The 26,734-nt window shown below is 42.3% G+C and overlaps 2 protein-coding genes across 2 annotated transcripts; both read left to right on the top strand.

The window, feature by feature from the left end:
* Positions 1 to 228: 228 nt before the first annotated feature.
* Positions 229 to 20,286, top strand: LOC307161624 (single-pass membrane and coiled-coil domain-containing protein 3-like). Its single transcript, XM_079876481.1, has 2 exons — positions 229 to 322; positions 16,799 to 20,286. Exon 2 carries the CDS (start codon positions 16,821 to 16,823, stop codon positions 17,493 to 17,495), a length of 675 nt encoding a protein of 224 aa, XP_079732607.1. The 5' UTR covers positions 229 to 322; positions 16,799 to 16,820; the 3' UTR covers positions 17,496 to 20,286.
* LOC307161301 (single-pass membrane and coiled-coil domain-containing protein 3-like) lies at positions 18,354 to 19,019 on the top strand (the record flags this gene model as incomplete). The annotated part of the gene is made up of 1 exon (XM_079875928.1): positions 18,354 to 19,019. One exon carries the CDS (start codon positions 18,354 to 18,356, stop codon positions 19,017 to 19,019), a length of 666 nt encoding a protein of 221 aa, XP_079732054.1.
* Positions 20,287 to 26,734: the final 6,448 nt, after the last annotated feature.

Below are 26,734 nucleotides of genomic sequence, written 5' to 3'. Positions count from 1 at the left end.
ACTTAAATTTAAAGCAAAATTGAAAATGATATTAAAATAAAAACTAATTTAAAAAAGCAAAACTATAATAACCTTGGTGTGTACTGTACTTACTTCTCCATCACCGATTTCTGATTACTGCAGAAAGAGGAAGCAGGTAATGGGGGATTGTGCCAGCAGGAGTAGGAGGAGTCTCATGGTCAGATTCCAGGAAAGGGGGAGTGAACCTGGACCTGCTCCAGCACAGCACACTGTATGTAAGAGCAGTGGATCACCTGAGCCTGACCCACAGCCAGCCTGACGCCGAGACGACAACCGACACACACCTCCAACAGAGAACCAGGTGAGCTGTGCTCATTTAAAGACTGGGTGGCAGGAATTGTTAGAATGACAAACTGAATCGGTCAGTCTTATATTTGTGTAGTTTTTTTTATTCCCAAAACAAGCTGTGCCTCATTTACTGAACAGTGATAAAATGCTAGAATGACTTGCTGGAATAGGAAAGACACATTACTTTTTAAAATGTTTTTTGAATGCACGTGTTTGTGCTTCCACACTGCAAACTGCTCTATGTTTTGGAAAGTGGGGGTTAGTGTAAGTGAACAATCTTGCACTTTTATTCAAAGTTTTCAAAAATCAGCAGAACATGTGCGTAGACCCCCCCACAATGATACTGGTTAATTTTTGGTATTTCTAACTCCACCATAAAATGTCTTTAATATGGCGGCTTATGGACAGCACTTTGGTGCAGCAGTGGTCACGTGGTCTCACGCAAGAAATGCTTCATGTCAATCAAGTGACTCGAGTGGAACTCATCTGAAGAGTAATTAAATAATTAGCACACCAGCTATTGGGTACTTATCATAACCATCTTAACAAGTCACATTTACTGACATATTTAACTACTTTTGTATTTCTGCGTACTTCAATAAGCTTTTCAATCCACAGTAACAAATTGAAAATTTAAGAAAGAGAGCATCCCTTTTCCATCCTATAGTGACACAGCTTAAGATACTGTAGAAAACAGTCACCTGACAAAAAATGTCACTATTTTGTTGGGTTTCTTCAGTTATTCATGAGTGTTTGAGTTAACTCCTCTAACCAGGAAAAAAAATGAACGTGTAGCATTTTGCTAAATTTAATATTGTTGCTTATACCCTGTGCAGCAATAATAACAATAATAGTGTATTCCCTTTATTTTATTTTCATATGTAACAGTCATCTTCAAGCAAACAAAACCAGCTGCCTGCAAATGCAAAACTAGAAAATGCGTTCTGTGCAACATTATTAAATTGGATGCAGTATAATTTACCAAACATTTGTAAAATGTCTATAAAATCTAATGTCTAATTGAAATATATTATTTTAAAATTGTATTTTAATTCAAAGCATCTATTTAACTAAACTCAACTATCTGTAACTTAAAGGGTTAGTTCACCCAAAAATGAAAATTCTGTCAGTAATTACTCACCCTCATGTTGTTCCAACCGCGTAAGACCTTCGTTCATCTTCGGAACACAAATTAAGATATTTTTGATGAAATCTGAGAGCTGATCACTCCTATGTGACCGAAACGTGCTGGCCCAGAAAAGTTATTAAAGAGATCGTTAATATAGTCCAAGTGACTCCAGTGGCTCAATCTTAAGTATATAAAGCGACGAGAATACTTTTTGTGCGCAAAAACAAACAAAAATAACGACTTTATTCCACTTATAATTTCCTTCTCTCTGGACCTCTAGTTGGTTCGCGTAGTGTTTTTGCGCAGCGCGTCTGTGTACACGTCACCACGTAGGCTCACTATTGGCCGACGCGCATCATGTGTGTGATGCGTGATGACGTGCAACACAGACGCGCAGCGCAAAAACACTACGCGAACCAACTAGAGGTCCAGAGAGAAGGAAATGAATAGTGGAATAAAGTCGTTATTTTTGTTTGTTTTTGCGCACAAAAAGTATTCTCGTCGCTTTATAAACTTAAGATTGAGCCACTGGAGTCACTTGGACTATATTAACGATCTCTTTAATAACTTTTCTGGGCCAGCACGTTTCGGTCACATAGCAGCCTACGGAGGAGTGATCAGCTCTCAGATTTCATCAAAAATATCTTAATTTGTGTTCCGAAGATGAACGAAGGTCTTATGGGGTTGGAACAACATGAGGGTGAGTAATTACTGACAGAATTTTCATTTTTGGGTGAACTAACCCTTTAACCTAATTAACTTTACAATAATTAAGTGTAAATACTGTACAACATCAAATAATCGCCTGTCTGCATTAAAAGCCGGGTCGGCTCGCAAATATTGTAAATAATTGCCTGGTCTCTAATAAACGCAATAAGTAATAATATAATGCGCGTGATACTGGATGTTTCCGTGATGTCAAACATCTGAAGTTGATCTGTATCATTTATTTCTGTAATAATATATCAAACAAATAGTTTGTGTTCAATACGTTTACTTCTCCTTTAACCCTCTGAGGCCTAAGGGTATTTTGGGCCCTGGAGAAGTTTTGACAGGCCTTGACATCTCTGCTTTTTTCAGTTGCTTTAAAACGTAATGATGGCTAATCTCTGATTACACTGTATTCAGCACAAACAGGGAAGGGCTCCAATAATATGTGAGCAGCATGTATGAACATGTTTGTATTTATTAGAAAATAATGTTTATGCCCTAAATGTTAAGTCACTGAAATAAAGCCATATGACACACAGTAAACATTTGTTCCCAAGACTTTTCAGAACTGCATCTTGTAGCCTTGAGTTTTTTCTTCAAAATGATGTAAAAATTATCCTGAGCACTCACTCATACAAAACAATATAGTCATTTAACTTTTGTAAGATACTTTGTGTCAGAATGGCGTGAAACATCATTAATAATGCAGTGATTCACACCTGAAGAGACAAAGACCCTCCCCTGTGAATATCAATGAGGAATGTGACAGAGGGAACTATAGAGAATGAATGTGAGGGGACTTAATGATTTAATGTATTGTTTGTAGTTTATTCACAAAATTAAGATTAAGATAAAAGTAGTAATCTGACAATACATTTCCTTTGCATAAAAACTTTACATTCAAAAGTTTTAGATCTGGACATTTTTGTTAGATCTGACAGGAAGTCTCTTCTGTTCTACATGGCTGCATTTATTTACAAAAGACAGTTCAAAAGAAACATTCGGACCAAAAGTGCAAACAGAGACAGGGCAAGATGAAATAAAAATAATTTAATAAGTGTTTAGTGCGCACAGTTTGTAAAATGCGTAACATACTCGCTCATAGTTCTTACACTCGCTTGGCAGCTGCTCATGCAAGGAAAATGTTCAAGATGGAGGAGAGAGAGGGACACCGATGATTTTGCAGCCTGATGGTTAGTGGAAGGTGGTCAGCAGAGCACACACATCTGAACACGGTCACACATCTTTATGCCACTCTTGAAAACAGTTCCTGTTTAACTGAAGACATAGGTGAACATTGCATGCCTGGCATTTCCATGGTGTTAAATTCCTTTTACTACGCACTGCTGTGCAATGCACACAATTGCGGCGACCAACTGTGGCAGCATCCCTGTCATTTGATGTCAGCTCAGCTTTGTAATTTCACACAAGAATAGGTAGGCTACTTGTATATTATGACGATGTAAACACAATTAGGCTACATTTCATCAGTAAAATATTACTGTGCACTTACACAGTATGATTCTCGATCGCACCAAGAACTGAACGACACCTGCGTCTGCCTCTGCGAGGTGCTGGAGCCACATTCCTAAAAAAAAATATATATATAAAAAAAACTGTTAGCATACATTAATACATTATCCAAAGTAAACTGATGGGCAATTAATAAGTATGGACACACAATGTATGTATATATCTGTTGATGGGCCATAGGAGAAATAGGCTATCTATTGATGGAACATAGGCCGCGTCACCGCGAGTATCTGTTGATACACACAATGAATGGATCGTTCGCGAATGACACACCACTACATTTCAAACATTTACACCTGTATTCACAAATTCGACATGCAGTGTCATATGCTAACCAAAACCGAATATAAAACAATATAACCAAAATATATCATGTAGGCCTATTTAGACAGCCTATCACTTATTTTACCAGAGGCTGAAATATATTTGCACAACATCACATTATATCTACACAGTGTAATGCCAAACCAGCAGAGGGAGCCCTCGCCTGAGTACTGACTGTGTTCCACTCCCTCTGCTTCTTCTGCACTCATTTCCTGTTTGACTGCTATTTAACCAGAGACCATTCTTGTACTCATTGCGAAGTATTGCCAGTTATCTGCCTTACCGAGCGTTGTTTTCCTGTTTATCCTGCCTGTCTACTGTGTATGATTCTGCCTGGTCCTCTGTTTATCGATTTTCTGGATTATCCCCTTTGTTTTGGTTGCCTGATCGGACTGATGTTTTTGCTTGGACCTATTGCCTGCCTACTCACTCTTGCCTTTTGGAATTCCCCTTTGTACGTTGAAAGATCTGACTGCTACCTTGGTTTTGACCCTCTGCCTGCCTCATCGTATTTGTCTGTGGAAACTTTCTTTAATAAACTTCTGCACATGGATTCCCACTCAGCCTCAGCGTCCTCGTTACAGAATACTTCGCCTCCCCTGAATCCAGCAGAAGTTTCGAACCTGCAAGCAGCATTCGCTTATCAAAGCAATATGTTAAAGGAATACCAGGAACAATTAACCAAGCTCCAATCAGTCAACGAACATCTAACGCACTACATCCAATCACTTCCACAACCCACGCCAAGAACGGTAAGCTTTGCCCTTCCTGAAAAGTTTGATGGTACTGCTGAACAATGTAAAGGCTTCGTTCGTCAGATCAGACTGTACTTTGATCATCAAGGGGATAAATTTGAGTCAGAGGAAAAGAAATGTGCGTTCTTAATGACGCTGTTAACGGGGAGAGCTATCGACTGGGCTGCAGCAGTTTGGGACTCTGATTCACGGTTCAGATATTCAGTGGATTATTTCATCCAGCAACTCCGTGAAGTGTTTGAATACCCCGCCGGAGGCAAAGATGTGTCTACACAAATCATTAACATCACACAAGGTAACCGCACCGCTGCTGAATATGCTATTGAATTCAGAACACTTGCTGCACAGAGTGGTTGGAATGATATCGCTTTAAAAGCCATGTTTCAACGTAGTCTCAACACTGAACTGCAAACTGAACTAGCTTGTAAAGGAGAGAATTCCTCCTTTTCTGAATTTGTCACTCTTGCCATTAAAATTGATAACCTCATGAGACAGGCTCCGAAACGTAAGGGCAACAGGGGAAATCAGAGCAGTTCACAGATTCCAGTCACGATCGATGCACGCCCTCACGACGAACCTATGCAACTCAACGTCTCCCGACTTTCTGAAGGGGAAAGGGAGAGGCGTCGACAACATCAGTTATGCTTTTACTGTGGTAAAGCAGGCCATCGCAGTCTAGGATGTCCACACAAATCCCAAGCTGTTCCCAGGGTAAATATTGAACATTTCTCCTTACTCAGTAACAAATCATTTACTTTACCTATTACTCTCAGGATTGACACATTGTCTCTTGAATTAACAGCGATGATTGACTCTGGAGCCGCTCTGAACCTGATTAATAAGGACATTGTCACAAAGTATAACATCCCCATTCAACCATGCACCCCACCTATCAAAATCAAGGCCATCGATGACACACTTATTGGAGAGGGGATCACTCATCAAACAAAAACTCTCACACTTAATGTCGGTTTGCTGCATCAAGAGTCTATCACACTGTATATTGTTGACTCTCCCAAATTCGAGATCATCCTGGGACATCCCTGGCTATCTATTCACGACCCTGACATTTCCTGGTATCATGGTGAGTTGACTCATTGGTCCACATTTTGTCTAGATCACTGCCTTCCCACTAAACCCCAACCATGTCTCACAACCAGCATTGAAAGTCCAGATACCCTCAAGACTGTGAACATCCCCGCCTATTACTACAATCTTTCTGAAGTCTTTAGCAAAACCAAGGCCGCACAGCTACCACCACACCGACCCTGGGACTGTGCTATCGATCTGCTTCCCAATGCCATGCCTCCCAAGAGTAAAGTTTATCCTCTCTCCCAAACCGAAAGTCAAGCAATGGAGGAGTATATTGAAGAGGCTCTGAACTCAGGTTTTATTCGTCCATCTACATCACCAGCAGCTGCAGGATTCTTCTTTGTTGAAAAGAAGGATGGAGGACTAAGACCCTGCATCGATTACAGAGGACTAAATAATGTGACTGTCAAATTTCGTTATCCCCTTCCTTTAGTACCCTCTGCCCTAGAACAGCTGCGGGAAGCCACCATTTTCACTAAACTGGACTTAAGAAGTGCCTACAACTTAATTAGAATAAAGGAAGGTGATGAGTGGAAAACTGCTTTTCTGACCACCAGGGGGCACTATGAGTACCAAGTTATGCCATATGGGATGGCCAACTCACCTGCCATCTTCCAATCATTCATCAATGAAATCTTCAAGGACCTTCTCAACCAGTTTGTGGTAGCCTATATTGATGACATTCTCATCTACTCTAAGTCTGAGGCAGAGCATATCAACCATGTTAAAGTAGTCCTCTCTCGACTACTCGAAAATCAACTCTACGTCAAAGCAGAAAAATGTGAATTCCATGTTAATCAAACCTCGTTTCTAGGCTACCACATAAGTCACCATGGAGTAAAGATGGATGATTTAAAGGTTCAAGCAGTCACCGAATGGCCCCAACCCACAACAGTCAAGGAATTACAAAGATTCTTAGGCTTCGCAAACTTCTACAGACGCTTCATCCGCAACTACAGCACCATAGCGTCCCCCCTAACATCACTTCTAAAAGGTAAACCCACAAAACTCAGCTGGAATAATGAAGCCACCAATGCCTTTATCACCCTGAAGGAAAGATTCACGTCTGCCCCCATTCTGAAACACCCAGACCCCAGTTTACCTTTTATAGTAGAAGTGGATGCCTCTGACTGTGGTATCGGGGCAGTACTCTCACAGAGACATGGTCAACCAGGCAAACTACATCCATGCGCGTTCTTTTCAAGGAAACTAACTGCCGCTGAACGGAATTATGATGTGGGGAACAAGGAACTGCTATCCATGAAGGCAGCCATGGAGGAGTGGCGACATTGGTTGGAGGGAGCGGTCCACCCATTTCAAATCATCACAGATCACAAAAATTTGGAGTATATCAAAAGCGCAAAACGTCTTAACCCACGTCAAGCTCGTTGGGCTCTATTCTTCACTCGCTTCCAGTTTACAGTAACCTATCGGCCCGGCAGTAAGAACTGTAAAGCAGATGCCCTCTCCAGACGATACGACCTTCCCACAAAACATCTCACTCCAGAACCCATCCTTCCTTACTCTGTCATCCTCGCTCCAGTTTCCTGGGACATCATGGAGGAATTACAAGAAGAGCAACAACGTGAACCACCACCTGCTCACTGCCCTCATGACAAACAGTACGTACCACTATGTCTACGTCAACGCATCATGCAATGGATTCATACTTCCATTAGTGCAGGCCACCCCGGTATTTCTCGTACTATTCATCTGCTACAAAATTCATTTTGGTGGCCTGCAATGGCCAAAGAGGTCACCGCTTATGTAAAGTCTTGTCAAGTCTGTGCCCAGTCTAAAACCCCTAAAGAATTACCCTCCGGTCTCCTACAACCACTACCCATCCCACAACGCCCCTGGTCCCACCTATCCATAGACTTTGTCACTGATCTACCTCCCTCCGACAATTGTACCACTATCCTAGTCATTATAGACCGTTTCTCAAAATCCTGTCGCCTAATCCCATTAAAGGGACTACCTACCGCCATGGAAACAGCCCAAGCCCTGTTCCACCATGTCTTCAGAGTATATGGTCTCCCAGAAGATATTGTCAGCGATCGGGGCACACAATTCACTTCCCAGGTCTGGAGAGCTTTCTGCAAACAACTGGATATTAACGTTAGTCTCACGTCAGGATATCATCCTCAAGCCAACGGCCAAGTTGAACGCCTCAATCAAGAAATCGGCAGATACCTACGAACCTACTGCAGTCGAGAGCAACACCGATGGTCTGAGTTTCTACCTTGGGCAGAATATGCTCAGAACTCTCTCACACACACATCCACTGGCCTGACCCCCTTTCAGTGCGTCCTGGGGTTCCAACCTCCCTTGTTCCCGTGGTCTGGCGAACCTTCCTCAGTCCCAGCGGTGGACGACTGGATTCAACGTAGCGAGAGGGTGTGGGACAGTGCACACGTCCGTCTCCAGCGGGCCGTGAGAACACAGGAGTTCCAGGCCAACAGACGACGTCGCCCACATCCTCCCTACCAACCAGGACAACGGGTCTGGCTCTCGACAAAGAACATCAAGTTACGGCTGCCAAGCAGGAAGCTCAGTCCAAGGTATGTTGGCCCTTTTAAGATTCTTAAGAGAATTAATGAGGTCACTTACCAATTGGAGCTTCCTGATAACTACCGAATCTCTCCCTCCTTCCATGTCTCCCTCCTCAAACCGGTCCACCTGAATGCTGACCCTGGCCATGAGACCCCAGAACCACCACCTCCATTGGACATTGATGGAACTCCTGCTTATCAAGTGAATGAGTTACTAGACTCACGACGAAGAGAGGGTCAGCTCCAATATCTGGTGGACTGGGAGGGCTATGGACCTGAGGAGAGATCGTGGGTAGCTGCCCGGGACATTTTGGATCCATCTCTCATCGAGGAATTTCATCGAGCCAGACCCGACCGACCAGCGCCACGACCACGGGGACGCCCACGTCGAGCTCCAGGAGTCGCTCCTAGAGGAGGGGGTTCTGTAATGCCAAACCAGCAGAGGGAGCCCTCGCCTGAGTACTGACTGTGTTCCACTCCCTCTGCTTCTTCTGCACTCATTTCCTGTTTGACTGCTATTTAACCAGAGACCATTCTTGTACTCATTGCGAAGTATTGCCAGTTATCTGCCTTACCGAGCGTTGTTTTCCTGTTTATCCTGCCTGTCTACTGTGTATGATTCTGCCTGGTCCTCTGTTTATCGATTTTCTGGATTATCCCCTTTGTTTTGGTTGCCTGATCGGACTGATGTTTTTGCTTGGACCTATTGCCTGCCTACTCACTCTTGCCTTTTGGAATTCCCCTTTGTACGTTGAAAGATCTGACTGCTACCTTGGTTTTGACCCTCTGCCTGCCTCATCGTATTTGTCTGTGGAAACTTTCTTTAATAAACTTCTGCACATGGATTCCCACTCAGCCTCAGCGTCCTCGTTACACACAGATATTCGCAAACAAGCTACATTACGCATAAGGCAGCATTTTAGTATGATAACCTGTGTCATAGACTAATCAAAACTGAGTGAAATATATTTATTATACAAATATGTTAAGAGAGTAGCCTAATATTACATTAAAAAAGTTTACACTTGAGCATACACGAATGTTAGGGATATTGTAAGGCAATCGTTTCTGTAAGATGTCAAAAGCAAGCCAAAACTAGTGAAAATATAGTCCGAAAATTCATATGAGTTCTATATTATCAGAAAAGGAATTATATAACACTAAACAACTTACTCTGAACTTGTATCCTCGCTCGGCGGGATCTATTCGCTCTTCATAATGCAGCCGTTCTTCGTCTGGGTTGCAATCTACTTCCTCTGAAGAAAAGGTGAATTCTTCCTCGCTGTCCAAAATCATCTGAAGTGCGTCTTGACCAGAGAAGCGTGCCATCCTTAACCCTCTGAGGTCGAGAAACGCGCCGGCGCGTTTTGCTGGATTTTTTTCACATAGCAGCAACATAAACTTAAAAAAATCCGTAATTTGTGGTCATAAAAATAAAATAAATACATGATTATAAACTATAGAGTGTCTTCTTTTTTTGTGTACACTCACATTAACATCAAAACCTTGTTTTTATTTTTAAATAAATAAAATAAACAGGGTGCGCTTTCAGCTCACTCTGTCTCCGCAAAAATCTTTCTGAAACAAGTCTGGAAAATGAACTGAAACTCAGCTAATACTTATCACACAACCATGAAACATGTGTCTAAAGAAAGCTTTAACCCTCAGAGGTCGGAGATCACGCCGGCGTGATCTGCTCGATTTTTTTCCTTATGAGTTGATTGAGACCCGAAATTCTCTTTTGACTTTGATTTTACAAAACAAGTTTCATACATCAATCGATTCTGTTAAATGTGTATTATTTTTGTGTATACTCACAATAAAAACAAAGTGTTGTGCTTTTTGCCAAATGAAGAAAAATAAACACGAAGCGAGTTCTGCCTTCTCTGTGTCCGTGTAGTCCATTCTAAAACGCGTCCGAAAATGAGCTGTAGCTCAGTGAATACTCAGTCAAACAGGCATTCAGACACACAGGAATGAACCTTGAATTCTCTTCTTTTTAATGAAGTAATTTATATAAAAAACAAATATTCTCATCTTGTGAAATCTGTATTAAAAGAGAGCGATTCCAGTCGACCTAATTAGAGCTAATTCAAATGTAATGTGACTCCGCCCACGGAGAGCGCGCGCTATTCAAACGCAAATGGCTGAGGTAATCCGCGCAATCCTGTGAACGCCCCCTGTATCAGCTCGAGAAAACCAAAACACAAGTTTATTCAGAACATTACTTGTTTACAACACAGCGCTGTGAGGAATAATGAGGAATACGAGGAATACGAGCTGAGGAATACTAGTAAGTTTTTCCTTCTCGGGTTTCTGTTTATGAATGAATGAACGGCATAGATGCGCGCTGTTTACCACAGCTGGCAAAAAACAACATTACGTTCTCCATTATGGACGCGAGCGCTCTAAAACTTTCACAGAGACCTCAAAACAGAAAGTACAAATCCTTTCTTTAAAACGAATTTCGTTTTGTATCAATTGTATCTTAATTTTAACCCTTTAAAGCCTGACACATTAAAAAAATGTCAGAAAATTATATATTTTTGGAAATTAGATGTTTATTAAGCCTTGAATCAAAATATAAAAAATTTTTTTTTGCCAACTCATTTTGTTTATGATATATTTTTTGTATCATATTTGATACATCAGGCTTTTGGGGAACGTTTTGCTTACAACAGTGTAGATTTTAGATACAAAAAATATCTTATGCCTTTAACAGTTTGAAAACATAGCAGTTTCTGTCTTTGTTCAGGCAAATATGCACCTTACACTTCTCACAGTACACATGTGAGAAGTAATTGTTGGTGCAATGCTTGCATCTTTGCACCAACAAAGTGCAAAGATGCACTTTGGCGGCCTATAGCTTTAGGCGGCCTATAGCTTTTTTATTTATTTATTTGATTTATTCCCATTTGGAAAGATTTTTTTTTAATTACTAAGCAACCACTGAATGGAACAACACAAATTATATATCATTTTAAAGCTTAGGATCTCAGCTTTTTAATGCATCTAATTACATTTATTAATTCCTAACGAGTGCTGAGTAATCCCTCTAAAACCAAGTGTACCGCCAGCAGGCGCCATCTAGCTGCGAAAATATTCATTACCATATTTTTAAAAAATCTTGCCTTGATTAACACAAAGTTGATGTCATTTGAAAGTTTAGAGTCTGAATTTTACAGTGAATGTATCCACTTTGAAAAACTCTTAAGTATAACTGAGTTATTTGCTGATAAATAGAATTTCTTTTTTTTCATAATCTATAAAATAATGTACTGCAATGTGTCAAAAACATCATACAGCTCATGAAACATTCTCAGATAATAGAAAATGGCACTTCATTTTTTACAGCATATTATTACAATTAAAATGAGCCCAAAATTAACATAATCTATTGCTTTTATGACAAGATATTCTTCATGGAGAAAAAATTGCCCATGAGGGGGTGTCAAAGACTGTACAAAAAGGCCATCTCTTTTCAAAATGCTGTAATTTTTGATTCCTTTATCCAAAAATTATTATTTTTTATCCAGATGCAGCTAACATAGGGGGACTTCACTAAAAAAGAATTTTCCTCCTACCTTATTTCCTTCCTGAGTTATTCCATGACAAATAAGAAAGATATGCAAAATCATAATAAAATTATATATATATATTGTCTTTTATCCGCCGTTTCTTGGCAGGACAATGTCCAAATGTAATGTAATTTATATTTTCAAAAAATGTAAAAAGAGTTCTTTCAAACGATACCTACCTTTTGACTCTCCTTGCTATAGTTTTGGAGTTATTATGATTATATAATTTTTATATGGGGCAAAATTGGCTGTTTCAGGCTTACCAGTTCATTTCTGTGTGTGGGTGGGTGGGTGTGTGTGTGTGTGTGGGGGGGGGGGGGGGGGTGTCTTATTTGCACTCTTGATGTTTTAGAGTGTCACCCCTTCATTGCTGTACACTTTTTTTCAGCACAGTGGCTGATCTAGCTTGTACCACCAAAAGTTTCTCTGAGTTTTCCTATTTTTTCATATTTCCCATTCGTCGCCCGTTTTCGGGCGGGAGGAAGCTAAGTGTGACTTTTTTTTTACGACCCTTTACCATATCAGAATCATCTCCTTGATTTTTTTTTTTTTTTTTTTTTGTGTTTTCATATAGGTAATAAAACAAAAGTCACCAAGTTTCACCCCCATCCAATGAAGCAAAAAAATTAAACAATTCGAAACGTTCAAGTTTTCGCCTGTTTTCGGGCGAAGAATCCCAGAGGGTTATGGCATTTCAGTCATTAATTGCCATTAATTGAATTATCCCAATATTGTGTGTGTTTGCATTGTGGTAGTCATAAAATAACATTACTACATTTGACATTACTGTTTAGACTGCTTTATGTTCCATTAATACCTGTTGTATCAAATTTGATACACAATTTCCAACACGATTTACTCGTAATTTAACGATTAAATTATTAAGTAATTATACATTATTTCAATTCAGAAAGTGTTAAATTAATTATATCAGGCGAAATCCAATATTATTTTTTACCTTAACAACTTGAAATTAGCCTTTATTTTCCTGCCGAAAGCGTCTAGCGTGATTCAACTCGCAGCCGGCAATTTGAAAAGCTAAAAAATCACCCCTCTACTGCCTGCAGTACAGTGAAATTCCACAAGATGGCAGAATACACGTATCAAAATAGATACAACAGGTTTTCAAAGAAAGTATTGCTCTCACTGATTCAGTATATGTCTTAGAAACTCGTGTATCAAATATGATACGTGCGGCTTTAAAGGGTTAATAATTTTTTCATTAACAAATTTCCTGGATTTAAAGTAAATAGGCCTATAGCAGGCTAGCAATCACAACATAAGGTGCTTGAACTGGAGATCATCATGAATCATGAGCCTACTCGCCTCACATGTCTAAAAAATGTGAAATATATTTACAGAAAGCTGTTTCTAAACAAAACCATCCAAAACAAAAAAACTATAGCCTAATAAATGTGCATTTATCCGGTGCGTTCACTAGCCTACTGCAAAGATCGCGAGTCAAAAGCCTATCGTCAACGAATGATGATTTTTTTAGCAAACCGTATTGCTATACTGAGATAGGTAAAAATCGACTGAAATATGTTGAAATAAAATGTAGGCTATTTATATAAGCAACGTAAACTGCAAATTAACATTTATATGCCCTAATATTTCATGAAAACAATGTTACAGTCAGGCGAAATATGAAAGACAACATTTTGTTTAGTAGATTTGGGTACAGTTTTTACTGTAGAATATACTGCCTCGTCAAATAAGCTTTTGTTTAGCAATTTCTATATATAAAATAGCCTACTATTTTTGTCAAAAATAAAGTCATCAACTAAGATGTTAGCTGTAATGAATACATAGATAAAATGTAGGCCTATAATCTTTTTTTTTTTTTTTACAAAGAAAGAGTACACTTGAAATATTGTTGAAATTGTAATTATTGTTGTAATTGTAACCTTTTTAATAAAATAGCAAAACATATTTACAAGATAGATGTAAGCAAAATCTTAAATGGTCAATATAAGTCTTCTTCTAAATATCCTTTGTCCTTGCATTGTGGCTCAGCCAGTTTCACACCTGTGTGAATGGCTCATTATGCAGAGTGGGTGGTAATTCAGGTGTAAACCACTCCTCGTTCACGCCCCCTCGCATATTGGCTTTCCAAGCAAAACCTGTTTTACATCAATTTAAATCAATGTATGGTTTTATGTGAACAATAAAGCATGACTATTTTCAAATACTTTTGAAGAAAAAATTCTAGGCAAGGACATCCATTGGTCAAAAGTCTTATTGACACATATTTACTATGTGTTTTGAGGCCTTATTTCAGAAATTTTAGTTTTTAGTTTTTTCAATATCCATGCATAAACATTATTCTCTCAAAAATGAAAACATGTACATTCACGTGGCTCACATATTATTGTAGCCCTGTTTGTGCTTTATAGAGTGAATTTACACCTTTGCCATTAATATGTTTATAAGCAACTGAAAAAAGCACAAATGTCAGGGCATGTCAGAACATCTCAAGGGCCCCAAAAACAGCCCAGACTCCAGAGGGTTAAATTTCTACTTTTAAATAAAACAATTCAAATTCAAAACAAATATTCTCCTGCAATGTAATCTGTATGAAACTAAATAGAAGCACAGTTTCTCCCGTCTCATCTAATTATCGATAATGAGTTCACACCCACTCGCAGAGCGCGCTATTCATAAGATAATGTGCTGAGGTGATCTATGCAAAATGAGGTAAACGCCCCCTGAAATGCCTTCAAACCTCTATGCTTCAAACCAGCAAGTTTCATTCATTCACATTCCTGCGCTGTTGGAATATCACGAGTTCAAATTTTGCTCAGAAGAAGAGCTGGACTCTGACGAGTCGACGAACGTTTGTATTTTGAGCAACGAACGTTGAGCGACTTGATCCAGCCGTGGATAATATTTCGGGTGAGTAAGTCTTTTAAATTTACTTGCATTAGTTGACACGTGTTCGCATTTATGAGGAAAAAACAATGTGACAGTTCTCCATTATGGACGCGAGCGCTTTGAAAGCAGCAGACTTTCAAACTTTCACAGAGACCTCAAAACAGAAAGCACAAATCCTTTCTTTAAAACGAATTTCGTTTTGTATTAATTGTATCTTAATTTTAATATTATTTTCATTAACAAATTTAATACACAAAAAGCCATCACGACATATGGGGCTCGAACTGGAGATCATCATTAACCAGACCGTAGTCTACTCGCCTCACATGTCTAAAAAATGTGAAATATATTTACAGAAAGCTGGTTCTAAACAAAACCATCCAAAACAAAAAACTATGTAGCCTAATAAATGTGCATTTCTCCGGTGCGTTCACTAGCCTACTGCTGAAGATCGCGAGTCAATAGCCTATCGTCAAATTCATCTTTGCCAGAAGTTAATAAACAATTACAATGTCTTATTGTAACATATTATTTTACATATTCATAATCATTACTTTTGATGGATCTTTGAGGATGGATCTTCAAACTTTCTCAGTACAAGTTATGAAGGAAGAGAACAGCATTACAGTTTTCAGCGCGTCCTCCTCTCATTGCTGTGTTCTGACTGAAAAAGTGCGTGAAGGAGCACATGCGCAAAACGTAGGTTTGTAAAATGTGCTTTTTTAAAAGCGTTTTTATGTCCTCTCCACATAGAGGAATTACAATTAAAAAAAAACAACCTCCTCTACTTCTTTGTTCAGGCTGTGATGGGCCATTAAGTCATTGGGGGGGTGTCTATGTCACACCCTGGTCTGAATCTCATTAATATTTATAGCCATTACCACTCCCATGCATAAACCTCTTCTGACATAAAAAACTGTTTTACAACGTTTAAATCAATGTATTGTTTTATGAAAACGATAAGGCAGGATGATTTTCACATAATTTGGAAGAAAAAACACTAGGGAACAAGATCCATTTGTCAAAAGTCTTGTGGACACATATTTACTATATGTTTTGTGGTGTTATTTCAGCAACTTTCATTTTTATTTTTTCAAATAACCACGCATAAACATTATTTTCTTAAAAACACAAAGATTTACAAGCATGTTGATCAGATATGATGGTAGCCCTGTTTGTGCTTTATAGAGTGAATTTATACCTTTGCCATTAACATGTTTATGAATAACTGAAAAAACAACAAATGTCAGAGCATGTCAGAACACCTCCAGGGCCCAGAAAACAGCTCAGACTCCAGAGGGTTAAAACGCGATGAACTATCAGTAAATCTCTGATGAAACTGCGTGTTTTTATGGCATTGATCGGGGGCGTGCACGATGCAGATAGATCACCTAAACTATTACCATGTGAAAGCGCCAGGGGGGCGTGGCCGCCTCAGCTCATTGCAGTTAATGAAGGTAGAAGGAAAAAACTGTGCCTCTCCTTGGTTTCAAACGGATTACATAAACTGAGAATATTTTTTTTATATATATATAAATGACTTCGTTTAAAAGAAGAGAATTCTAGCTTCATCAAGACACATCACTCGTTCCTGTGTGACAAATATTCGCGGAGTTAACAGTTCATTTTCGGACGCGTTTCAGAATGGACTTCACTGACAGAGAGAAGGCAGAATTCGCGTCATGTATATTTTTCTTTATTTGGCGAAAAGCACAACACTTTGTTTTTATTGTGAGCTTACACAAAAATAATAGAGACTTAACTGGATCGAATGATGTACAACACTGATCTGTATGACAAAAATCGACAGAGTTATTTGAGTCTCTTTTGCACTGATATGATTCAGAACCCAGAGGGTTAACCTATTAGTCTCTTCTTGCATTTAAATCAGTGCCGCCCTTGCACAATTTCCTAAATATATGTTTCTCTCTTCATTTCAAGAACTCAAAATAAACAAAGAAAAATGTCTTGGAGTGACCTCTTCTTCCCTGGTAACCCTGCTAAAAGGGAGGAGGTCATCCGCAGAAACCAAGAGCTTCGGGAGTTGATGAAGAACAACTTCCGAGCCACTAACCAACTCAGTGAAGTTCTTAACAAGCACCTGGGTTTGTCCTTCAGTCCCATAGAGCTGAACAACAACGCCACCATCAAGGAGAACTGCGAGGTGATGATACAACGCATGCATGAGATCCAGGCAGAAGTAAAGAAAATCGATGAGAAGCTGAAGGAGAAGCTGGAACCTGACTTATATGAGAAACTGAAAACCCTGTCACCCAGCATCACAGACTTTAAAGAAATTGAATCAAAAATCAGCATAGCATTGGGTGCCGTAGGTTTCGTGTCCTCCTCTGTAGCTTTATACCTAATCAAAAGTGGAAGGATATTTGCAAACGTAATATCCACATGTGGTAAAGTGTGTGCAGGGGCTTTTTCCACTTTGGCCTTAGGGGTGCTGTTCATGGGCATTGATATGATGATCCAAGCCATTTTGGGGGCACTAGAGAGAGATCAACTTGATCAGGCCCTGGAAGAGTATGAGAAAGCTTTGGATGAATTCAGGCCTGCTTCTGAAGAGTTCCAGGATCGTATAACTAACGTCAAGGTTAGAATTGAAATAATGCAAGAGCTAGGGTACTAACGGTCACCATCCTTAGGTTAGCTTTGAATTGTTGCGTATCTAGCTCTATTCATTAGTACTGGATCATCTACACTATCATGATTTTCAGTTACTCTGGTAATCTTTACATATGGATTAATAAGAAACTGATTAAGAAAGTGGTAATTCTTGATCAAACTGTTTTGAATGTTAAATGGTACTTCAGTGCTTGTTTTCTTTCTATATTGCATTCAAGATTTTTCTGTTTTTCAACATTAAAGTTTACTAAAGATACGAATCAGTTGTCTTTTTTATTCATATAATCTGAATTTCATTTGATCTATTCATCCATGTATCCCCCCTCCCTTCTTCCATGCTCTTCCTATCCCTGCTTTCAGTCCTCTTCATTGTATATTTGAACATTTTTGTTAAAAAAGACTCAATCTTAACCTCAGCAGGGGCCATCCGTTGTTCATTGTGAACACCCCTTGAGCAGTATTAGAGCAATAGGCATCTGCTTTTGACAAGATTAAAACCTTTTGGTGTTGGAGTTTGTTATTGTGAAAGATCCCTGCAAACATCAACTCATGCACTCTCATCTTTTCCATGGGTTCCCCCATTGTCTCATAACTAAAGTGGTACATTGTAGAATTTTGTAAATGATGAAATGTCAATGGGAAATACGTCACTGTTGAATACTTTTGTTCCACCATTAAACCTGTAGGATAGATGCAAAACTACCTAAAGCAAATAATGCAAATCACAAACAAAAGCTTGTCTTGTTAAAGAGGTGTCAGTCGCAAAGTTGATGTGTAATATTCAACAGCCAATACAACACAAGTGCATTACTTTATTGTATAATTGCAGTGCATTTCCTCTTTACTAACAGAAACCACCAGGATGCTGTCGCTGTTCTTTGGGGATAAAAAAAAAGAAGAAGAGCTGATTCGCTCTGCCCAGCGCCTCCACCACTATCTCCACAAATACTACACCATCACCAACAAAGCCCTGGGGATCCTCAACACTCACCTAGATGAACAAATCTCCCCAGTCTCAGCGAAAGAAAGCGAAGGAATTGAGGAAAGCTGTGTCAGGGTGAGCCAAGTTATGTCTGAGATCTCCCACGTCGCCGAACGGAGGGACAGACATGTCCACAAGAGTATCGAACCCGCCCTGTATGACAAGATCGCCTTCTCTGGGGTGTCACTGAAAGAGAAGGCTGCGGTGGTCAAGGAACTCAACGAGAGCACCTTGGGACTGTTGGGGAAAATCTGTGGTCCTCTGGTCGCTGTCCTACTGGCCAAAAGTGAGCTGGGGAACGTGGCACCTCCAGTGGAGCAGCTCAAGGGCCTCCCACTCTGCTCTCTTACCCTGGGCGACCTAGTACAGAGCAGCGACAAACTCACTAAGCTTCTGAGTACATCGGGGAGCCAGCGAATTAGTCTCGATGAAGCCATACAGTTGTTGGAAGATACCCTCTCGGTTCTGAAACCACCTTGCGACGCCTATGATGACATTGTCAGTGAGGTTCAAGCCTATGTGACACTTGTAACTGAAAACATCTAGAGAAGGATTTTTTGTTGTTGTTGATGTTCAAAGAGGGTAAAAGAAAAAGAAAAATTATATTATAAAATCAAACAGATCATGCTAAAAAGTAAGAGTGGGGAGGAGTAAGGAATGAAATAAATCACATGGGCGATGTCTCATTTTTGTTGTTGTGTTTTATTATTGCTCTGCTTGGTTCTCAGTAGTTTCTTTTGCTTAGAGAGTTAGCCTTCGTTTTTGTGTTCATCCTAAAGAAAAGTACAAAAAAAAGAATTCAATAAATATTGTACACCCTCCTGCTTCACCCAGAAACCGAATATGACAATCAGTCTATTAGCACTGCTGGTTCGTCCACCCTTCATTGTGCATGGAACTGTGGGATACAGGGAGTCCCAGTGTTATGACAGTTGATCATTTGTAGACGAGCCCTTGCGCTTTGTTGAAAATGGTGTTGTAAGTGCATTCTGTAAAATAAATAAATTCTTTTAATTTTTTGGATTTTTTTTAAACCAACAACAACATAACACCCAGAACAAAGATTATCCATATTCTCCAGACATTCACTGGTAAATGTCAACGATTAACTTGTTACTTACTCAGACATCCTAAGACGTCAATCTTTGACACTAATCTAAGGAATCGTTAAAGTACTCAGCATATTATTATTTATTTCTTAGCAGACGCAGGGCAGCAGTGTGGAGTAGTGGTTAGGGCTCTGGACTCTTGACCGGAGGGTTGTGGCTTCAATCCCCAGTGGGGGACACTGCAGTGGGGGACACCTTGAGCAAGGTACTTTACCTAGATTGCTCCAGTAAAAACCCAACTGAATAATGGGTAATTGTATGTAAAAATAATGTGATATCTGTATAATGTGAAATAATGTATAATGTGATATATTGTAACAATTGTAAGTCACCCTGGATAAGGGCATCTGTTAAGAAATAAATAATAATATGTATCATATGCCACACCTGGATGTGCCAGTATTGTATAGGAAGCTGGACATTACATGTTGAATGTACCGGCAAGATTTCCAGCAATACATTGCCAAATGTGGATTAGAAAAATTGCTATCAATTATTGTCGGCAACTATGTGTAAACAGGCTTTAACACCCCTAAACCAAACATAAACTACATAGTTTCCTGGTTTTTGTGTTGCTTTTTTGCTCTCCTTCATTAGAAGAATCTATGTAAATGGCAAAATCCCTTTCATGGGCAGTGTGTAGTGTATGTTCCCACTTCCTGTTTGGATTACTTTGCACTTATCAACATTAAATGTCATTTCATAAGTGTCTGTTCAATCCATGATTTTGATCCCCAATCCTGTTCCTGGAGGAGCCGCAGTCCAGCAGGTTTTCTAGATCTCCAAAATGACCAGCACCTTCAGAACTGGGAAGTGTAGCTAAATTGGTCCAATTAGAACAAGACTGAGTTGAATTAGGTAGTTCAGCCCACAGCTGGAATGAAAATCTGGAGACACTGCGGCCGGCCCTCCAGGACCAGGATTGGGGACTCCTGGTCTAAGTCATTTTGTAAATTCCTTGCTGTTTGCCACTTCCCCACTTTGTATCATCTGTAAATTTAACTAGTTTGCTATCTATACCAGAATCGAAATAATTTCATATAGATCAGAAAGAGCAACAGATGTAAAACAGACCCCTGTGGTACACTGCTGCTTACACTGGCCCTGATAGAGGTTACGACCCTTAAGATGAATCACTGTTCCCTGTTTCTCAGCCAGTCCATGTGCAGACATTACCTTGGATTCCTACAGTTTTTAATTAAGAATGAACCTTTTATGACATTAACACGATGTAAATTTTGGCAATTTTTCTGTTTTCTTTTTGTCTTTGTATTTCACACAATTAAGAAAGCAGTTATTATTACGTTATTGATGCATATCACAAACACCTGTCACTGTCATTCAGGGAGCAACTGTTTAGACTCTATTTGTAGTGCAGCAAAACTTTTGGGTCATTTGCCAAAAACCTTGACCTCCTTTGATTTCAATAAAACAAAATTGTAATGAATGTTTGTCTTTGGGAGAAACTGGGATTTAATACCAATCCGGACCCCCAAAATATTTTGTAGGCGACGTTTTGCTGAGTCAATAACCCATTTTAAATCACCAACTATATAATACTTTGACAAAATCTTTAAAATGTCAAATTGAGTAAATAATTAGATCAATTAAGTCATTAAGAACAGAAGTCCCCTCCAGGAACTGAGTTTGACACCCCTGACCCCGTCCCTTTCGGGGGGAGCACGACTGCTATATTTCGTAGTATAAAAATTGTTGTTACAATGTTGGCAGAGTTAGGGATAGAATATAATTGAAAACCATGCTGTGTAATGAACTTTTTTTGGAGTGGGTTGTTTTCAATAAAAGTAGGAATAATGTATTTTGCAAACTTCAAAATAAAAGCAACAAATAAAATAGCTGAAGCCAGGATACCTTAAGAACAACTGTTGTAGTTCACTCTGTCGCTCGTTAACTGTTCATAATCGAGGAGGAAAATAAAATACATGATCCTGGAGGGGATTCGGTGCAATAAGACCCGGGTGTCACTGATCGCACCCGGGTGGCTGAGGTGCCTGTGGCTTGCCCCACTTAATAGAGATGCTTTTGCGGGGACTCACAGGAGTCTGCCGAGCCAGGCAGCAGGAAATCAGAGACTGTTCAGACACACACACACACACACACACACACACACGGCCGGCAGAATTCAAGCTCTGGGCAGACAGAACAGCTGTATCAGGTTATATTTTATTCAGTGTCTTTGTAATCCACATTTTGTTTTTCATACAGTACTTGTGCTGCGAGACGAAGTGTATAAACTTGTCAGACGCCGTTCTGGATTTTGTCGTTGGCTTGTACGGTGGCTCTGAATTGTCAAAAAACCTCTCAAAATACTGGCTGTGAATGCGAAAAACGCAGAAAATCGAACCCAATCCGAATTTTTTTATTACGGACGAAAGTTTCGTAGACAGTGTGCAAGCGTGATTGACATAACGTGAGGTCGTTTTTTTTTTTTAACGTGCGAAAATTTCAGATGCGAATTTCGGACTCAATGTGCAATGGCCTTAACAGTGAACAAATTCATAATCCGAGCACGCTTTCGCAATCGTTGTTTTGTAAATCGTTCTTTCGCAATAGTTGTTTGTAATATTCAGTTCCTGTGAAAAATTGTGAAATACTGTTCCAATAGTGAAGTTACACAACAATATGCTGATTGATTACATAAAAATATTTGGATGTAGTATTCAGTTCCAGTGAAAATCTGCTCCAGGGAATGGAGTAGGCTATAGGCTACACAGGTGATGAGTAGCTAATACCGGTAAACTCCAGCCGCTGGAGCAGTTTCTTACAGTAACTGAATATTACACAACATCACCTGTTCAGACTTGAAAACTGTAGCCTGCTCACAGATGTGTGGCCTATGCCTTATTCCAGAAATCTGTTTGTCTGTAGGCTATATTGATTTGTTGTGTGTTGTTAAGATGAATACAACTGTCTTAACTGAATTTGTCTATGATGTGGCGATGGGGTGTGTAATGTATAGATGACATGAAACCGCATGTGGTTGAACTGAAACCCCCCACCAGGTCTCCTGTATTTCGGTACCCAAATGTTGACAGGTATGACCCGAGTCTCGCAAATGAAAGGACATTCTAAAAATGCTTTGCTCAAGTTAAAAGAAGTTCAACTTGCGTCTCATTACCTTGAGTTATTATTTCCCATTCCACTAGCATCCTTTATGAACAGCCGCTCAGGACTAGCGGTGTGTTCGCTGGTCCTTCATTGAGCGCGTCACAGGACAGTGGTTAATCGCCTCAGCAACTTCACGCGTGTGAAGCGCCATTTACAGGCATTTCCCTAAACAGCCACAGGTCAGACTTTCCACCAAAGTAAAGAGCTTATTAAATACGAAAATTATTATTTATTTTTGCTAATTATTATTTTATTTCAGTTAGTTTTTCAGTAACTGTTGTTAGTTTCGTTTAGTTTTAGTTTATCATTTATTATGAATTTCTAATTTTATTTCTGTCACGGCAGACTAAGAACAAAAGGTGTGAGGACTCAAACGCTGGAGAAAAATAAGTATTTATTAACAAAAACACAAAACAAAACCCACGATGGGGAAAACAGAACTAAGAAGTACAACAATAATAACAGAACAAGAACACTTCTGGAAGATCACGGGAACAGGAAACAAAAGACAATGAACCGACACAGACTGCAAACAAGAGGGGACTTATAAAGGGAACTAATCAAGAGGGAACAGGTGGGAGAACTCAAACAATAATCAGATAACAAGTGGGAGGGATCAGACAATGACATGAGCACATGGCCCAAAATAACAAAACACCCATGTGCAGTACAAGACAGGACAGACATGTGACATTACCCCCTCCCTACGGAGCGGCTACCAGACGCTCCATCAGACCAGGGCGGGACGGGAGGGAGAGACCAGGGCGGGACGGGAGGGAGAGACCAGGGCGGGACGGGAGGGAGAGACCAGGGCGGGGCGGGACGGGAGGGAGAGACCAGGGCGGGACGGGAGGGACAGACCAGGGCGGGACGGGAGGGACAGACCAGGGCGGGACGGGAGGGACAGACCAGGGCGGGACGGGAGGGACAGACCAGGGCGGGACGGGAGGGACAGACCAGGGCGGGACGGGAGGGACAGACCAGGGTGGGACGGGAGGGACAGACCAGGGTGGAGACAGTCCATCGGGCGGCCAGGGCGGAGCAGACAGTCCATCTGGCAGCCAGAACGGAGACGACAGTTTATCGGCCGGCCAGGGCGAAGACTCTCCCTCAGGCGGCCAGGGCGGAGCGGCCAGTTCATCGGGCGGCCAGGGTGGAGACTTTCCCTCCGGCGTCCAGGGCAGAGCGAACAGTCCATCTGGCGGCCAGGGCGGAGACTTTCCCTCGGGCGGCCAGGGCGGAGACTTTCCCTCGGGCGGCCACGGCGGAGACGACCCCTCGGGCGGCCACGTCACTGGAACAGACACCGGCTCAGGAACTGGAACAGACACCGGCTCAGGAACTGGAACCGACACCAACGGCTCAGGAACTGGAACAGACCCCACCAGCTCGGGAACAGACACCACCGGCTCGGGAACAGACACCACCGGCTCAGGAACAGTCAACACCAGTTCAGGAACAGACACCACCGGCTCAGACACCACCGGCTCAGGAACAGACACCACCGGCTCAGACACCACCGGCTCAGGAACAGACACCACCGGCTCAGACACCACCGGCTCAGACACCACCGGCTCAGGAACAGACACCACCGGCTCAGGTTCAGGAACAGACACCACGGGCTCAGGAACAGACACCACCGGCTCAGGACCAGACACCACCGGCTCAGGACCAGACACCACCGGCTCAGGTTCAGGAACAGACACCACGGGCTCAGGAACAGACACCACCGGCTCAGGAACAGACACCACCGGCTCAGGAACAGACACCACCGGCTCAGGCTCTGGAACAGACACCACCGGCACCGGCTCAGGCTCTGGAACAGACACCACCGGCTCAGGAACAGACACCGGCTCCGGCTCAGGAACAGACACCGGCTCCGGCTCAGGAACAGACACCGGCTCCGGCTCAGGAACAGACACCGGCTCCGGCTCAGGAACAGACACCGGCTCAGGAACAGACACCGGCTCCGGCTCAGGAACAGACACCGACTCCGGCTCAGGAACAGACACCGGCTCCGGCTCAGGAACAGACACGGGCTTCGGCTCAGGAACAGACACGGGCTCCGGCTCAGGAACAGACACGGGCTCCGGCTCAGGAACAGACACGGGCTCCGGCTCAGGAACAGACACGGGCTCCGGCTCAGGAACAGACACGGGCTCCGGCTCAGGAACAGACACTGGCTCCGGCTCAGGAACAGACACTGGCTCCGGCTCAGGAACAGACACTGGCACCACCGGCTCAGGCACTGGAACTGGCACCACCGGCTCAGGAACAGACACTGGCACCACCGGCTCAGGAACAGACACTGGCACCACCGGCTCAGGCACTGGAACTGGCACCACCGGCTCAGGAACAGACACTGGCACCACCGGCTCAGGCACTGGAACTGGCACCACCGGCTCAGGCACTGGAACTGGCACCAACGGCTCAGGCACTGGAACTGGCACCAACGGCTCAGGCACTGGAACTGGCACCAACGGCTCAGGCACTGGAACTGGCACCACCGGAACTGGCACCACCGGCTCAGGCACTGGAACTGGCACCACCGGCTCAGGCTCAGGAACAGACACAGGCTCGACGGCGGCCATCTTGTCAGGGGACACAGGCTCGGCAGGCGTGACGTGAACAGGCTCGGCGGCGGCCATCTTGTCCGAAGACACAGGCTCGGCAGGCGTGACGTGAACAGGCTTGGCGGTGGCCATCTTGTCCAAAGACACAGGCTCGGCAGGCGTGACGTGAACAGGCTCGGCGGCGGCCATCTTGTCCGAAGACACAGGCTCGGCAGGCGTGACGTGAACAGGCTTGGCGGTGGCCATCTTGTCCAAAGACACAGGCTCGGCAGGCGTGACGTGAACAGGCTCGGCGGCGGCCATCTTGTCCGAAGACACAGGCTCGGCAAACATGACGTGAACACTCTCGGCGGCGGCCATCTTGTCCGAAGACCCAGGCTTGGCAGGCGTGACGTGAACAGTCTCTGGATCAGCAGAAGTGATGGATCGCTGGGGTGGCGCAGGCAGTGCGAGTCGCTCGGGCGGGGCCGGCAGAGCAGGAAACCTGGTTGGCGCGGGCAGAGCAAGACGCCTGGGCAGTGCGTCAGGGGCGGTAGTAACCTCCGGGATGGTCTTCGTGTTATGAGCCATCGGACTCAGGACCACCGGAACTGGGACCACCGGAACTGGGACCACTGGAACTGGGACCACCGGAACTGGGTCCACCGGAATAGCCACGGAGGGGTTCTTCCTTCTCTTCCTCCGTTTCGGAACCACTGGAACTGGGACCACCGGAACTGGGTCCACCGGAACTGGGATCACCGGAACAGCAACAGAGACCATTCCCCTGGCGATCCTCTCCTGATGGCGAATGAAACCCTCCACCATCGCCTCAAAACTGACGTGATCAAAAGCTCTACAGATCAGCCAGTCCATCGGTTCATCCAGCGCATAATTAAAGAGATCCCTGCAAGCCTCCTCGCCCAGGTTCAGCCCTTCAGCAGCGCGACGGAACCTCTGCCCGAACTCCCTCACCTCCATCCCCTGCTGACGGAGGGAGACTAACTCCTGAAACTGGAGAATCCGCTCCCATTGCGGACAGGAGACTGGTTGCGCCTCTCTTCTCCGCTGAGTCCTCCTAGTGGGTCGGTTCATTCTGTCACGGCAGACTAAGAACAAAAGGTGTGAGGACTCAAACGCTGGAGAAAAATAAGTATTTATTAACAAAAACACAAAACAAAACCCACGATGGGGAAAACAGAACTAAGAAGTACAACAATAATAACAGAACAAGAACACTTCTGGAAGATCACGGGAACAGGAAACAAAAGACAATGAACCGACACAGACTGCAAACAAGAGGGGACTTATAAAGGGAACTAATCAAGAGGGAACAGGTGGGAGAACTCAAACAATAATCAGATAACAAGTGGGAGGGATCAGACAATGACATGAGCACATGGCCCAAAATAACAAAACACCCATGTGCAGCACAAGACAGGACAGACATGTGACAATTTCAGTTTACGAA

This window comes from Squalius cephalus (assembly GCF_949319135.1).
Source record: "Squalius cephalus genome assembly, chromosome: 7".
Taxonomy (NCBI): Eukaryota; Metazoa; Chordata; class Actinopteri; order Cypriniformes; family Leuciscidae; genus Squalius; species Squalius cephalus.
Note: the sequence above shows the minus strand (reverse complement) of the source record. Positions and strands in the feature narration are given on the sequence as shown.